Raw genomic sequence first — 15,063 nt, 5'->3', positions numbered from 1 at the left:
AAGAAAAATAAGGTTTCATACACGCATGCAAGTTTATATACACAGTAGTTGAGGAGACACAGATGTACAACATGGAGTTATTGCTTGAACAAAGCTGGAGACGCATCACTCAATCAAAAAGCATACAGAATGAACTCAGAAGTCCACAAATTACAGCCTTGATTATGTACAATATATACACATACATACACACACCACACGCAAGCAAACACACACTCGCACAATAACCCCCCCCCCCAGAAAACAAAAGAAAGAGATACTTATTTATCTTTTGTAATATATCATAGTCAATGCTGTCACAATTAGGTTAAGAGGTTTAAACATATCCAGTACCATCATATAGCTGCAATCCTTGTTCATAAACAACTGGTACCTTGTTGAATGCATATCACTGCTGAGGTGGTAACAGTAGTCAGTAGCTTTGGTTTGACATCAGCCTAATCAGAATGGCTTTGCCATGTCACTGCTACTACTATAAATACTCAAGTTTTGTTGATTATGTCATCACTTAAAAATCGTGAAGTCGTCAAAAAGTCAGTTGTTGCTCATTTGTAATGCATACCAAGACACAAACAATCAGAAAACAGACTTTACTGTATCCAAGACGATGTAAAGCAAACACAAGTGCACACACCTACATGTACCCATTATTGGAAGCCTGCCCTTTTCTTTAGATATGAGGAGGGGGCAAGCAGACAGCAGTTTTGATACAGTGGACTACTAAAACTACGATATACTCACAGAAACGACACACACAGAAACAGGCGTGCTACACCGGCAGCAAGCCACAGAAAACACTACAGAGCCATGTAGAGATGTAGACCTGTGAATTGGATGTGAAAACACTACAGAGCCATGTAGAGATGTAGACCTGTGAATTGGATGTGAAAACACTATAGAGCTGCAGTATGTAGACCTGGAGATCATACTGTTTACAGTAATAACAACAGATTTCTACAGGATTGCTTGTAAACATCAGATGCATTTGCCAAATTTGGGTGACATTTTAGACAGGGGAACATTAGCACTAATGAAATTCCATTATAAAGTGTAAGATTTGTAACTTAACTTTGTATTGAATCATGTTCATTGTGTACACACAGTTTGTATATATGGCTAAAAGCCTTCCAAAAAATATAAGATTTTGTTACTGATTCTAAAATGTCATCCAAATTGTCAGTATGGTGTTTCATTTTTTTTTTTTATAACAAGCACTGAAATTGTTTACTCAAAAAGTTGTAAAACTTTTAAAAAATTGCTTAAAATATGCGAGCAGTTACACTCACTCTTATGCAAGTAGTTAATAAGTAGCTTATTGCTCTCAGTTTTTCTAAAATGGTAGTTGATCTCCCCAATTCAGTTTAAATGAGATCATCTTCCAACTCCATCTCAAAAGGGGAGGGCATCTTTTTTTAAACAGATGAAACGGATAGGATGGATGTTGTACCTTCACACATATCTGTCACGGTCACACCAATGTAATGATGTACTTGAAAATGCTGACTGTAGTGAGAAGGGACATCACACACCACACACACAGTTCACTTCCTGTTTACCTCCTGTACCCTTCTGTTGTCTATGCGGAGAACYCTCCAGCGAAGGAGAGGCACATTTAAAAAAGGCCCTTCAGTATCTTGAATAGGAAGCAGCATGACATGTCTATATAAATTCAATGCCACAAGCAACGTTAAACAGAAACGCCAAATCAAAAGGCTGAACATAAACAAAGCCCTTTCTGCGAGCCTGAATACAATACAACATATAGGAGGAGAGAACAATATTTTATACAGAAAAAAAAGGGATTCTTACATTTTCCCCAACAAAATTTTTTGAACAGCTGCAGATACATACCTGCAAATAATGTAAATATCTTAAGACATATTGATAGATGTAGTATGTACACTTCAAATAACAACAATTAAAGATATTAAATATGGCCTTTTTATTCTTGGGTAGAGAACTGGTGCAAAGGGCTTGGAGATCTGAGTGTCTATATGTGAATGTGGTAGTCTGGGGCAGAACACTGATAAAAACCTCGTTATGCATCTGTCAGTGTAAACTAATAAACTAACATGTTATTCTAGTTTCTGATGTTATCTGTGAGAAGCTTGGCTTCAAACCAGCTCCTGCGGGTTAAATCCTGTCCATCACCATGACTCTTCATGGTTGACCGTTCAGGGTATGTGCGCATATCCAGCAGACATAACAAGTGCAGGGTACATACAGTAGAAACATCATGTGAAAAGACAGGAGAACACGTCAAGCCTGACAAAGATCCATCTATACTCTTCACGGTAGCCCAGAAATACGCTTGTTCTCTCTCTGGTTCTGCCTCCCTGCCAGTCTGTCTCTCTGTCCAGGCCACCTGTGTTGCAGCTGTTTGATCTCTCCAGTCTTTCTGATAATCTATTCCCCCTTCTCTCCCACAGCAGGCTGGCTGTGCTCATTACAGCTTGTTTTTCCCTCTCTCCTCCATCTGTTTTGGCCTAATAAAAACACATTGATATTTACAGCACTCACTAACCCTGTCCCTGCAATGGCTCCAGACAAACTGTACTCATATAGTACAACGCAACAGGCACTGCTGATATCTACACAACTCTCATAGCACTAACCCAGTACTGATTCCACCAGCCAACTCATAGCCGACAGCCATTGACACTGATATTTCCTCACACATACACCACTGATCTAGACTTCACATCAACCAACTATAGAACAGACTACAGGACCCACAGAGTTTCCTTCACAGCTAATACTATGATGGTATGGATGGACATAATCCACAGGCAATAAGTCATATAGATAGCCAATGAGCCACAAGCTTAACTAAAATATCCACTAACTGTTATGATTATATCATGATAAAATAACATTAAAATATTGATTTAATCTTAGAGGGGTGTTGTGACATTCCCAAGCAATACATTCACTAAGAAATAGGAGTTCTCTCTCGACCCCAGGGATGTATCCAGAAGGTCTGGTACTTGGGTCCTGTACATAAATACATTGATAAAGTAAAAGTATACTGTTTCAAAGAGATATGGGATGGGGGGGTTATGAAATTSAACTCCCTGTGAGACCAAAAGGGGCAATAAAGAAATCAAATATCGGAATCGATAAGGAAACATTTGAACTAAACCCTTTGCACCATTCTGCTCCTTGTTTCCCATGCCGTCCCCAGGTTTGGCTCAGGTCTTCCCCAGGTGAGGTGGTCCTTCCTGGGACTACATGAGGACGTTGGCCCGAGTATCAGGCAGCCGGAGCCCCACCAGACCTCCACACACCAGCACAGATGAGGCCAGGAGGATGGGGATGGCCTTGGTGATGCCAACCAGCGAACCAAAGATCACGTTCCCCAACACGGCAGCTAACTTACACAGAGCATTACAGAACCCAAAACCTGTCCCTCTGAGAGAGAAAGATAGAGAGAGAGACAGAAACAAATTACAAATGCAATTTAGGGATTTAAAGGGTTTTGTAAGTATATTTGTGTGTTTGTGCATGCGTGTTGTATGCACATAGAAATGGAGTATTCCTATTATTCTGCTAACCATACCTCCTGTCTGTAGGGAAGGACTCTGTGGTGACCACGTCCAGTGAGTTCCAGGCTGATATGCTCAGGCCGTTGTAAAGGCACAGCATGAAGATCATCATCGACTCACTGGTGCCGAACCACAGGAAGAAACAACTGATCCCTGACAGAACCATGGAGCCACCTGTCCCACACACACACACACACACACACCACATTATTTTTTATTTGAACACCCTACAGTAATGCTCATAACAAAGGTAGCCCTAAGAACAGACTATGCAGACTGTCCCTGTATATACCTAACATCGATAGGCGTCCAATCTTATCCATGAGCAGTGCAGAAACAATGTTGCCGGGTAGAACAGCTAGAGTTCCCAGGAAGTTGATAAAGTAGACCCAGTAGGCGCTGTAGTCGTCGTCAAACGTCATCTGACAGCCCGTCTTGTTGTGGTGGAACGAGCTGTTGATCACCTCTGTGCCGTCTATCAGTTTTGATTCATCGATGTCTGCCATCAAAAATAGGGAAAGAAGCCTGGCTGACACAGTACAATAGCTGAGAAAGCACAATACCCATTCAGCAAACATTATAACTGTCTCTGTGTAACCATATACTGTGTCTATGAAACCATATACTGTGTCTATGTTGACTATGCAAAATGGAATATAACTCTTTTGATTCAGGAGTGATGGCTTAGAAGAAAAGTGTTTATGTCCGTCTGTCCGTCTGTCTTACCAGTGTTGAAGAAGAATGCCTCGATGAAGGTACAGTTCCGGAAGTAGGATCCCACTGACGTCACGTCGTCAAAGTAGCAGTTACGGAAGGTGGAGTCAATGAAGGTGACGGACTTCAACTTCATATTAAGAAATCTGGACCGATCAACAGAGGAAAGTGTATGTGTGGACATGGTTAGTTACTAATGCCTACATTTTACAGATAAATCCTTGGTGGCTATTCTGTATTCAACTTAATAAAGTTGATCCATCTTATCTAGTTGACAGGGACAGTGCAGACAAATCAACATGTCATATGAATATAAAACTGGCATAATAATGATTCACATTTTTCATCATACTCCATTTTAGTCTATAAAGTGCCCTTTTTATTGAGGATGAAGTTATAACTACTTGACCATGATTCATTAGTGTGGAAGTTTTCTCCTTCCTTCCTACCTGTCGCTGATGAAGACCCCGTTGGTGTGGATCTGGTTCTCCAGGGTGAAGTTGAAGGTGAAGTCCTCGATGCGTTCGTTGCTGTGGGTCTTCACCTTGGAGGCATAGTCGTCTGCCTGAAGATGCTTGATGACATCAGGGAACCACACAGACAGGCCGTAGTACCTGCATCCACACACACAGATACAGTGGCGTCGCAAACACACGCAAAAACACACTTATGTACGTACCACAAGGCATTGGGTGTAGGGAGTCAAATTAGTGGATATCAGTTAACAAATGGGCAGAAAGACAGGTCTTTACAGTATATTAAACCAGAGACTGTCTAAATGTATTGGTACTATAGGGGAAGAATACAAAATTGTGTTGGGTTTTTTCTTTTCCCCAGGCTGCTTGCATTCCCATCCTGTCACACTGAGAGGAGAGCCCAATGATAGTGTATTGATTCAGTAGTTCTCCTGAGAGCAGGGAGCTGCTGCATTAGACAAATGACAGAAATGCAACGTAGCTGCAAGCTCAAGTCTCTGCTATTTCCTGACGAAGGAAATTAGCATATTCTGACTTCTATGTACATCTCTAAATGGAGAAACAAAACTTTCTATCAGGAGAGAGGGTGGGAGAGGCAGTCTATTACATTACAATACAAAGCTTACCCAAATGACAGTGTAAACCACACAATAGCCAGCTTGATAGTGTTTTCTTTCAGAGGGTAGTCAAAACACTTAATAAAGTTAACCAAGATCTGCGTGGAGAAAGAAGAGACACATCAATAATGATTTGTGAGAGTGCAGTGCAGGATATCATGACCATCTAGCGAGCCAACAGGTGGAGAGGCAGAGAAAACCCACCCCACGTAGCTCTGTCTTTGACCTGAAGAGGGCCTTGGAGACTGCGTTCCCCGACTCTGACTTCATCTCCACCAGCTCATCCAGATGCTTGGGGATCTTGATTCTGTTCACCTGGGATGGGAATGATGGGAAATTGAGTTTTCAATAACATAATTCAATCAAAAGTTATGTTAATGCTGTTTCTTTCATGTAGGCTACTGCTGGTGGAGAAATATAACTGAATGTTGTCTGTGTATCATCCCTTCATTGGATATCCCTCTCTGGGTGGTACAAGGAAACACGGACCCTGGAGCCACCTCTGAGAGGAATTGGAATTGACCTGGTTCGCTTACAGTATCCACAACTATTTTGTATTGCAATTTGATTTGCCCATGGAAACATGTAGGCTATGCACATTCCTTAAAGAGATGATACCCAGGTTTTGTAATGCCAGATTGATTGAGCCCTGCAGCAAAAACCTCCATCTGCTTTATTATAGGCTACAGTTGTATCATGGTTTGCTAGAGCTTTATTTTATTTTTTTACCCCCTTTTTCTCACCAATTTCGTGGTATCCAATTGTTAGTTACTGTCTTGTCTCATCGCTACAACTCCCGTACGGGCTCGGGAGAGACGAAGGTCGAGAGACAAAAACACAACCCAACCAAGCCGCACTGCTTCTTAACACAGCACGCATCCAACCCGGGAGCCAGCCGCACCAATGTGTAGGAGGAAACACCTAGCAACCTGGTCAGCGCGCACTGCGCCTGGCCCGCCACAGGAGTCACTAGTGCACGATGAGACAAGGATATCCCTACCGGTCAAACCCTCCCTAACCAAGACGACGCTAGGCCAATTGTGCGTCGCCCCATGGACCTCCCGGTCGCGGCCGGCTGCGACAGAGCCTGGGCTCGAACCCAGAGTCTCTGGTGGCACAGCTGGCGCTGCGATGCAGTGCCTTAGACCACTGCGCCACCCGGGAGGCGCTAGAGCTTTATTTTACTTTAAAGAGGTTTGTATCAGAGGTTTGAAAGGCTTTATTTTGCTTTACAAAGACAGGAAATCTGACTCCAAATTCAAAGCTCTAAATGCGGATCGATTGGGATGCTCTTTCCATCGTGTGTTTGACACAAATCACCTTTCAAAACCTTCTCATATCACAGATATGATCCTCAGCACAGATTTTAACAGGTCACAGTGGTGTGAGGAGCAAACAGGAGCACAGGCTGGAAAAAACTCACAGTGAAGACTTTTTCCGGCTGCCCACGCGCTCGCATGTTGGTGTCATGGATCTGTTTGAGGATCATCCAAGCCTCATCATGCTTCCCCACCTGACAGGAGGGAGAAACCAGAGGGAATTAACGGGATTAATGGAGAAAGAACCGGGAGCGCTCCTCCGTGACAGTCATGCTCACACAGGAGGAGATGGGCTGAGATGACAGGAGTCACGACAATGATGACTCATTTTACTTCAAAGGGTAATTCTCCTACAGTAACAGGCCTACTGTCACTGACCTTTTGCTTTCTTATTTGCCAGCAGACAAACCATGCGAAATGGTGTGGAATGTGTAGCCAAGGCCTCTGCTGCTGAAACATTAGGCTGACTCACTGTTTGCCTCATAGGCCTTTCTGTTAAAGAACAAATTATCTCAAACTTTCACAAACACTCTTAAACATGATAGTAACCTAGGATAATGCACTCTGTTCAATGGTTTTCTGAGGAAATAGATGCTATAGGGCCTTAGGCTAAGGGCCCTGGGCTAATGATAACCAACTATCAGACTTAAATAATGGATTAACTGGGCTATATGCCTATCTGGGAATGGATTGGTCGACAGTTGCCTATTAGTTGCCTAAACTGTTCAGAATGAAACTCTTGAACTGAAAAGCTGAGACCATTCATGCCCACCAGAGGAGGCTGGTGGGAGGAGCTAAAGGATAATTTGCTCATTGTAATGGATGGAATGGAATTAATGGAACGGAGTCAAACATGTGGATTCCATATGTTTGATACTGTTCCATGGATTCCATTCCAGCCATTACGATGAGCACATCCTCCTATAGCTCCTGCCTCCAACCTCCTATGATTCCCCCACTGATGTAGCTTGTGAGGGGCAAACATTCTCCCTAAAACCCCATTTCCCATAATGCTTTACCTTACCTCCAGGTAAAACCTGGGGCTCTCGGGCATAAAGGTGAGAGCCACCACAGCACAGACGCAGGGCAGGGCGCAGACCACCACAAACACTCTCCAACTATGGAACTGGTAGGCCGAACCCATACTGAAACTCCAGCCTGTAACCAATCACACGCAAGAGAACCCATCAGAAACCAATCACACACAAGAGAACACATCAGCATATTTTACCTTCGGATCACATTCTCAAGAGAGAGTGCCTCGATTTTTTTATTCACACAGTATTTAGCTTGTCGTTGGTCTCATAGTTTATAGTAACTCAACATTGTCAGAAGAGTGGGTTTTTTAAGATACTTTTGAGCAACTGATTGTTGCTTCCCTTGGTGATGTGATGTCTGTTCTAGTTGCACAATTCCTATGGTGTTTATTCTGGAAGACCACACACCCAACACGGAAAGGAAAGAAAAGGATATTTTAAACCAGCTGGCAATTATCCTTGCCGGGCTACTCATCCACATCGCTCCAGCCAAACGGCACGCCCCACTAACGTTTCTTCACCACAATGAGTCTGGATTTGCTTCTTCTCCGACGACTTCTCGAATGCGAACCAATCAAACCGTTCTGATTGGTCCCAGAAACCGATGGGTTGGATGAGAGCTGGCCTACATGAATCATGAATCACGCAATTTTGACATAAGCACAAACAACTTCTAGGATGTTGCTGTAGGTTCAGATGGATGGATCGATAGAGCAGCTGAATTAAATTCAGTATGAGTCAGGCAACAATTATCCAGCTATTCAGAATAGCAAGATCACCAGCAATGCTATTGAACTGCATATGGGTCCCTTGGGAAAACTAGTTGAATGATATCAGATGTATTCTTATCAGGTGGAGGGCTCTAGATCTTTCACTCCAACAATGTTTTGAATGGTGTTATGGGAGTCTTGTAATGTGAACATGATTTAACGCTGTTAATAAAAAATGCCATTTAATGAAACCTGGCCCCACCACTGCAGTGTAACGTGTGAGAGGAGAGATGAATGAATCTGTGGAGGCCTGGGAGAGCTTAGAGAGACAGGTTCATTGAATGTGCTGGAAAATAATTGATTGTTAAAGGTTAAAAAGGTGCAATTATTAATTAATTAAGTTAAAAAGGTGCAATATGTAGACATCGCTCCGCCATTTTCTGGTTGCTAAAATTCTAATAGTTCGCCTAATTTCAGTTTATGTGACAAAACAAAGCAAAACAAGTGTAGACAATCAATGTACCATCTAAACCACTGTGAAACATATTTTCAATAGCCCAAAATATTGTATTTTCAGCTGGTGTACAAAAACGAAAGTAAAAGACGCAAAAACTAGAAATATAGAGATAGCGCACATAGAACAGATCTACCACTTCTTTTATACTTGTGTTAAATGAGAATGATCTATAACTCACATTTCTATGTGAATTTGATCAGGTCGCCCAAAGAGTTACATGTTACAGCTTTAAATCATGTTGAACCTGATCTCATCCGACAGGCAGACTGTGTCCCATTAATCATCATAGCAGCAACACACACACACACACACACACACACACACACACACCACACACACACACCCACACACACCACACACACACACACACACACACACACACACACACACACACAATCAATGTCCATTTCTCCCTCTCTAAATGACACTTATCTCAGCACATTGTAAAGTCATTTTCTGGAGCATTCAATTGGAGAGGAACGTGCTGGACTAGTGATGTCTTTGAGTTGAAAACGGCTGCTAAAACCTTCAATTATATCTTTCCTCAATCATTGTAATTAGTACACAGCCCTGTAAACAATCTTAGCCTCAACACTGAACTAGCCATGTTCTAGACACCTACTGATTAAAAGCATTCAAAACAAGTATGTGCACATTTTGCTAAGCTCATGTTCCATTTATGAATCTGTATTCATAAAATTGCACTACAATTTATGGTGTTCTCCCTCAGGCACAGTATAACCCTTCAAACCTTTAAATGTATGTTTTTTTTTTACATTCTGTGAAATGGATCATAAATATCTTAATTGTTGCCCACGTCAATGGGTGTAGGTGACAATTCGAGGGAACATCTAAAAAGTCAAACATCTTTCACAGTAAAAGGATGAATAGAAAACAACGGTACAGGCTATTTTTTGCTGTCCTCATCTCCTTTGTACTGAAAATGTCTGTTCTTCTGTGTGTGGGAGTGTAGCTACATTAGTGTAAGAGGGTAAATGAAGTGTGTGTGTGCTTATGTTACCTATTCGTATTTGGGCAAAAAAGGGAGGGGGGGGTTTGTCATGTTAGTCGTGACCTCCCACGTCTCTCCCTCTGGATTGTGTCTTTTTGCACAAGCTTTGAGGGAATAATACCATTATCCATCAACAGGAGAGGGAGGTGYGGGGGTGGGGGATGTTAATGTGAGGAAATTACTGCTGGGAAATAAACTAAACAGCAGATTGAAACTGGATTTGATACCATCGTTTCTCAACCACTGTGGAAGTCAAGCCAGCTATGTTCAAAGCAGAAAGGTTGTCATAGATGTTGAAAATGCATTCCTTTAAAGAGCAGTGGCTCTAATTCTAGAGTGTTATGAGAATTCTGATATATTTTCAACCACCCAGCACAGTATAGTGGTGGCACATGTAAACTCTACATCCTTTTGTGCATCAAAGTTATCCACACACTGTGTTAGTGTTAATGTATAGGACTGGGGTGTTACTGTGGTTTTGTGCTGAGTAATGATGACACAGTGGAACGATGCCAAGGATTCCCAATAATGCATTACCATGAAGACCATCTTAATTCCTTACATTCAGGGTATTGTGTGTGTGTTCATACGGGTGTTGGTGTAAATGCATGTGTTTTTGCATGGATGGATGCACATGTATGTGTGTGTGTACACATGCCTACTGGTGGTGGTAATGTGTGTGTGTGTGTGTGTGTGGTGTGTGTGTGTGTGTGTGTGTGTGTGGTGTGGTTGTGTGTGTGTGTGTGTGTGTGTGTGTGTGTGTGTGTGTGTGTGTGTGTGTGTGTGTGTGTGTGTGTGTGTGTGTGTAAGATTTGGTGTGCTGCAGTGATTGCCTTTTTTTATGGAGGTGTAGCTGTGCTGTGAAGACCAGAGGGTTAGTGTTTTGCCCATGCCATTGGAAATCTCATTACTGGGATTATGTACATAATTGACTAAGTTTATGGATGACTGAGTCTGGTAGCGCTCTGCATCTCTGAGGCCTGAGAGAGAAGGAGAAAGAGAGAAGAAAAGAGACCTGAGAGTGAAGGAGAGAGAAGAGAGAGACCTCAGAGAGAGACAGAAGGAGAGAGACCTGAGAGAGGAGAGAGAGAGAGAGGAGAGAGAGACCCGAGGTAGAGAGCGAGAGAGTAGTAGAGAAAGAGACCTGGGAGAGAAACCTGAAAGGAGAGAGAGACATAGAAGAGAGAGAAACCTTAGTGAGAGAGGAAGAGAGTGTAGGAGAGGTAGCTGTGGGGTGACCTTGTAGGAGAGAGCTGAGAGAGAGAAGGAGAGAGGCTCATAATGTTGTGGCCTGCCAATAGTCCTTTATCTGACTTTGTTTTCTCTTTGGTCACAACTTAGTGACTCAGGTAAGCTGGAGAATAGTGAAACCATTTTTTTAAAGAACCATTTTAAAGACAATTAAACACTTTTCAGTTCTCAGAGACAGCCTTTCAACATTCTGCTACTTGTCAATGGAAGCCAGACCATTCCACTCATGGCTTGTTCATAGAAAAAAGAACAGCACGAAAACAAATCAATTGACCGCAATCATGTGACAGCACTTGAAGGCACTAGGAACAAGGGAAAGTGTAACAGCTGGAAACAACAGCAGTGTGTAGCCCCCACCCTCTCCAACTTAGGGCACTAGTGAAAAGTAGTGCACTACAGTGAAGAGGGTGTCATTTGGGACACACATGATAACTTCCCACCAGAGCACTAGTAGTGTAAGAAAAGGTAGCAGTATCCTGTAGTATGATGAGATCTCTGCAGGCTGATTCAGGCTTCTGTAGTATCCAGCTGAGCCGTTATCATGGGGCTTTAGGACACATTAGGAGCTGCCGAGTGTTGAAGGCATATGAGAAGTTACCTAAAAGAGATTTAATGGAGTATTAAACACCAATGAGGTGGTAGATGTGTTTCTTTGGCCGCCTCTCCTTCCAGTTCTCTGCTGCCAATGACTGGAACGAACTACAAAAATCTCTGAAACTGGAAACACTTATCTCCCTCACTAGCTTTAAGCACCAGCTGTCAGAGCAGCTCACAGATTACTGCACCTGTACATAGCCCATCTATAATTTAGCCCAAACAACTACCTCTCCCCCTACTGTATTTATTTCTATATTTTTCTCCTTTGCACCCCATTATTTCTATCTCTACTTTGCACATTCTTCCACTGCAAATCTACCATTCCAGTGTTTTACTTGCTATATTGTTTTTACTTTGCCACCATGGCCTTTTTTTTTGCCTTTACCCCCCTTATCTCACCTCATTTGCTCACATCGTATGTAGATTTATTTTTCTACTGTATTATTGACTGTATGTTTGTTTTACTCCATGTGTAACTCTGTGTTGTTGTATGTGTCGAACTGCTTTGCTTTATCTTGGCCAGGTCGCAATTGTAAATGAGAACTTGTTCTCAACTTGCCTACCTGGTTAAATAAAGCTGAAATAAATAAATGTGTGGTAATCCATCATTATGTTTTTCTGTATTAGACAATAGACTACTCCTCAGGATCACTGTTGGCGGGCACTGCGGCAGTTCAGGAAAACATAAAAACCATCGAAAAGTGCTGGAGTATGCAAGGCACGCTCAGAGAGAAAGAGAGGGGGGAGAGAGAGGGATTGGAAAGAGAGGATAGAGAGAGAGAGGACAGAGAGGGAGAGCATTGAGAGAGAGGATAGAGAGGGAGAGCATTGAGAGAGAGGAGAGAGAGAGATAGGATAGACAAAGAGCATAGAGAGAGAGGACAGAGTGTGTCAGGAAGAATGAGAGCAGAGTGGGTCTACTGACATGCCTTCACAGGGATATCTGCAGATCTGATAGCAGAGCTTTCACAGTGAGACTTCCCAGATTGTATGTGTAGCCATCCTCTATAGCCACTGCAAAATAGAGAGAAACAGTGGCTTTTGAAACTGATCCTCCCTGTGTGTGTGTGTGTGTATGTTCATCTGGATGTGACCAGCGCCCTCAGCTTAAATGAACCCCCACAGTGTAAGGTATCATTGCCTTCAATGTCTACAGTGCAGTCAGTGTTTGTACAAGCAGGCGTTTCAGTGACTCAGTGCAGCTGGCTCATATCCTCCATGCTCCCACTTCAGAAGCCCCTCACTGACGTCACTCACGGCTCGGCTAAAGCACACCCCTGACATAAATCATGGCTAGCTGTAGCTTTGTCCCGTTACGTTAGAGCAGGAAGGAAAAGCTAATTATGTTTGATCAAGAAGAACATCCCCAGACAGAGAGAAGGAGAGGGGGGGGGGGAGTAAAAGGTGGGTGGGAGAGATATTGAGAAAATTGAGGAAAGAGAGACACACAAAAAAAGAAAGAAGCAGTGAAAGGGAAAGAAAGGATGAGCAGAGAGAGACAGGCGTAGAGAGAGAGAGACAGGCGTAGAGAGAGAGAGAGACAGGCGTAGAGAGAGAGAGAGAGACAAGCGTAGAGAGAGAGAGACAGTTTGAGGAATAAACAGAGAAAAGGCCATTTTCCTTCGTCTTTATTGATATGTGCAGCTTATTTCCAGCGTAGCAGCGTCGTAAATCACAGCCTTCTATCTCCCACCGGCACACCTTAATTCCTTAAATATCCCTATGTGTTTGTCCATGTGCCTGTGAGTGTGTGTGTGTGTTTGTCTCTGAGCGCGCACGTGTGTATCCCCATGGTTTACAGGCCTACATTAATCACGTAAAATGTCCCTCTCTCAGTCTGCAGCCGCTTAGAGAGATTACATTCCTTCATGTGCCAGCAGGGCAAACTGGCACCTTCACCCACGGTCACAGCGAAACCTTCACCTCCACTGGTTGTACTCTGCCAACCTGGATTTCTGCAGATGAGTTTTAACATTGTGTCTTATTTAAAGATTTTCTTTAACACAAACTAAACCATGTCAAAATAATATACCACATTCAGACGCATTATAACCATCTAATAATTTACTAGGTTTAGTTACAAGCATTTCGCTACACTCACAATAACATTTGCTAACCATGTGTATGTGACCAACAACATTTGATTTGATTTATTGATATAATGGCCCAGGCCATGGCTGAAGCATAAAGACTCACCGTAGTGTGGTATAATGGCCCAGGCCATGGCTGAAGCATAAAGACTCACCGTAGTGTGGTATAATGGCCCAGGCCATGGCTGAAGCATAAAGACTCACCGTAGTGTGGTATAATGGCCCAGGCCATGGCTGAAGCATAAAGACTCACCGTAGTGTGGTATAATGGCCCAGGCCATGGCTGAAGCATAGATCTCTCCAATCATCCAGAACATGCACAGCCAGCTCAGGTGCTCCCCTCTCTTCTCTCTGGACAGCACCTCCGCAAAAAAGGAGAAGACTATAGGCACAACCCCCCCTGTTCTGAAGGAGACACAAGGACAGGACACTGAGTAGGGACACAGATTCTGCAGAGGGCAACATTTAATCAACCCCTAGAAATGATTAAAGATAATTATTCTAACTTAACTATAGTACATATTGCTGCATGCTAAAGATTTTGTGGCGCCTCTATTTTCTTGGAGGAACCTTTTGTATTTTTCAGATGTGACACAGCTTTCAAACTGTGGTTCAGTTTTTACTACTGTAAAAGTAGACAATAGGAACAAACACTGGAATAATGTTCCTCAAAATAAGCCAACTTTGCCAAAAGGGCATTTCCTTGGCTTTCCAGTTAACCATTAGGCTTAGAGCCAGTCCTCCGAGACTCCAACACCTGCTAGCTCCCAGAAGGCAGTTTGGCTGGCAAACCTTTTCGATTACTCTGAGTCTCTCTGGGGAGAGGGGCGGGGAGGCAATTAGTAAATGAGCTCTTGACAGAGACCGTTACACCCCTCCCATGTTTTCTCTGGATAAATCAATGCTCTGTTCTTACATTCCCAGACATGTGAGGCTAGAAACCATGCAGCCAGTGAACAACAGTATGGACATTCAGAAATGGTGCTGTACAGTAAGTAGTAGCCTGATTGGTCATCCTGAACTCTTGCTTATTTTCACCGTGTAGCGAAACAGAATGTAAGCTTGCGACATCAGAATGCTCGTACCAGGCTAGTACAGTAGTTTCCAAATAACATTTCACTTGTCCATCATAAAGCTGCCTTAACTGCCAAGTAGTACTTTTAGACAATAATTTATCA

The 15,063-nt window shown here is 42.9% G+C and overlaps 1 protein-coding gene across 3 annotated transcripts in view; it reads right to left on the bottom strand.

The window, feature by feature from the left end:
* Positions 1-1,154: 1,154 nt before the first annotated feature.
* LOC111957858 (synaptic vesicle glycoprotein 2C-like) overlaps positions 1,155-15,063 on the bottom strand; it is a 57,235-nt gene continuing 43,326 nt past the window's right edge. For 2 of the 3 annotated variants that reach the window (XM_023978903.2, XM_070436926.1), the window contains 10 exons: positions 14,139-14,290; positions 7,696-7,829; positions 6,776-6,865; positions 5,557-5,667; positions 5,362-5,450; positions 4,709-4,873; positions 4,272-4,405; positions 3,838-4,044; positions 3,560-3,719; positions 1,155-3,411 (listed from right to left, as the gene is read on the bottom strand). In XM_023978903.2, coding sequence (XP_023834671.1) covers positions 3,228-3,411; positions 3,560-3,719; positions 3,838-4,044; positions 4,272-4,405; positions 4,709-4,873; positions 5,362-5,450; positions 5,557-5,667; positions 6,776-6,865; positions 7,696-7,829; positions 14,139-14,290 — 1,426 coding nt within the window. In that variant the 3' untranslated portion in view covers positions 1,155-3,227. Of the gene's footprint in view, positions 3,412-3,559; positions 3,720-3,837; positions 4,045-4,271; positions 4,406-4,708; positions 4,874-5,361; positions 5,451-5,556; positions 5,668-6,775; positions 6,866-7,695; positions 7,830-13,991; positions 14,026-14,138; positions 14,291-15,063 lie in introns of those variants that run through there. The other variant, XM_023978904.2, reaches the window with a different exon arrangement.

This window comes from Salvelinus sp. IW2-2015, linkage group LG33 (genome assembly GCF_002910315.2).
Source record: "Salvelinus sp. IW2-2015 linkage group LG33, ASM291031v2, whole genome shotgun sequence".
Taxonomy (NCBI): Eukaryota; Metazoa; Chordata; class Actinopteri; order Salmoniformes; family Salmonidae; genus Salvelinus; species Salvelinus sp. IW2-2015.
Note: the sequence above shows the minus strand (reverse complement) of the source record. Positions and strands in the feature narration are given on the sequence as shown.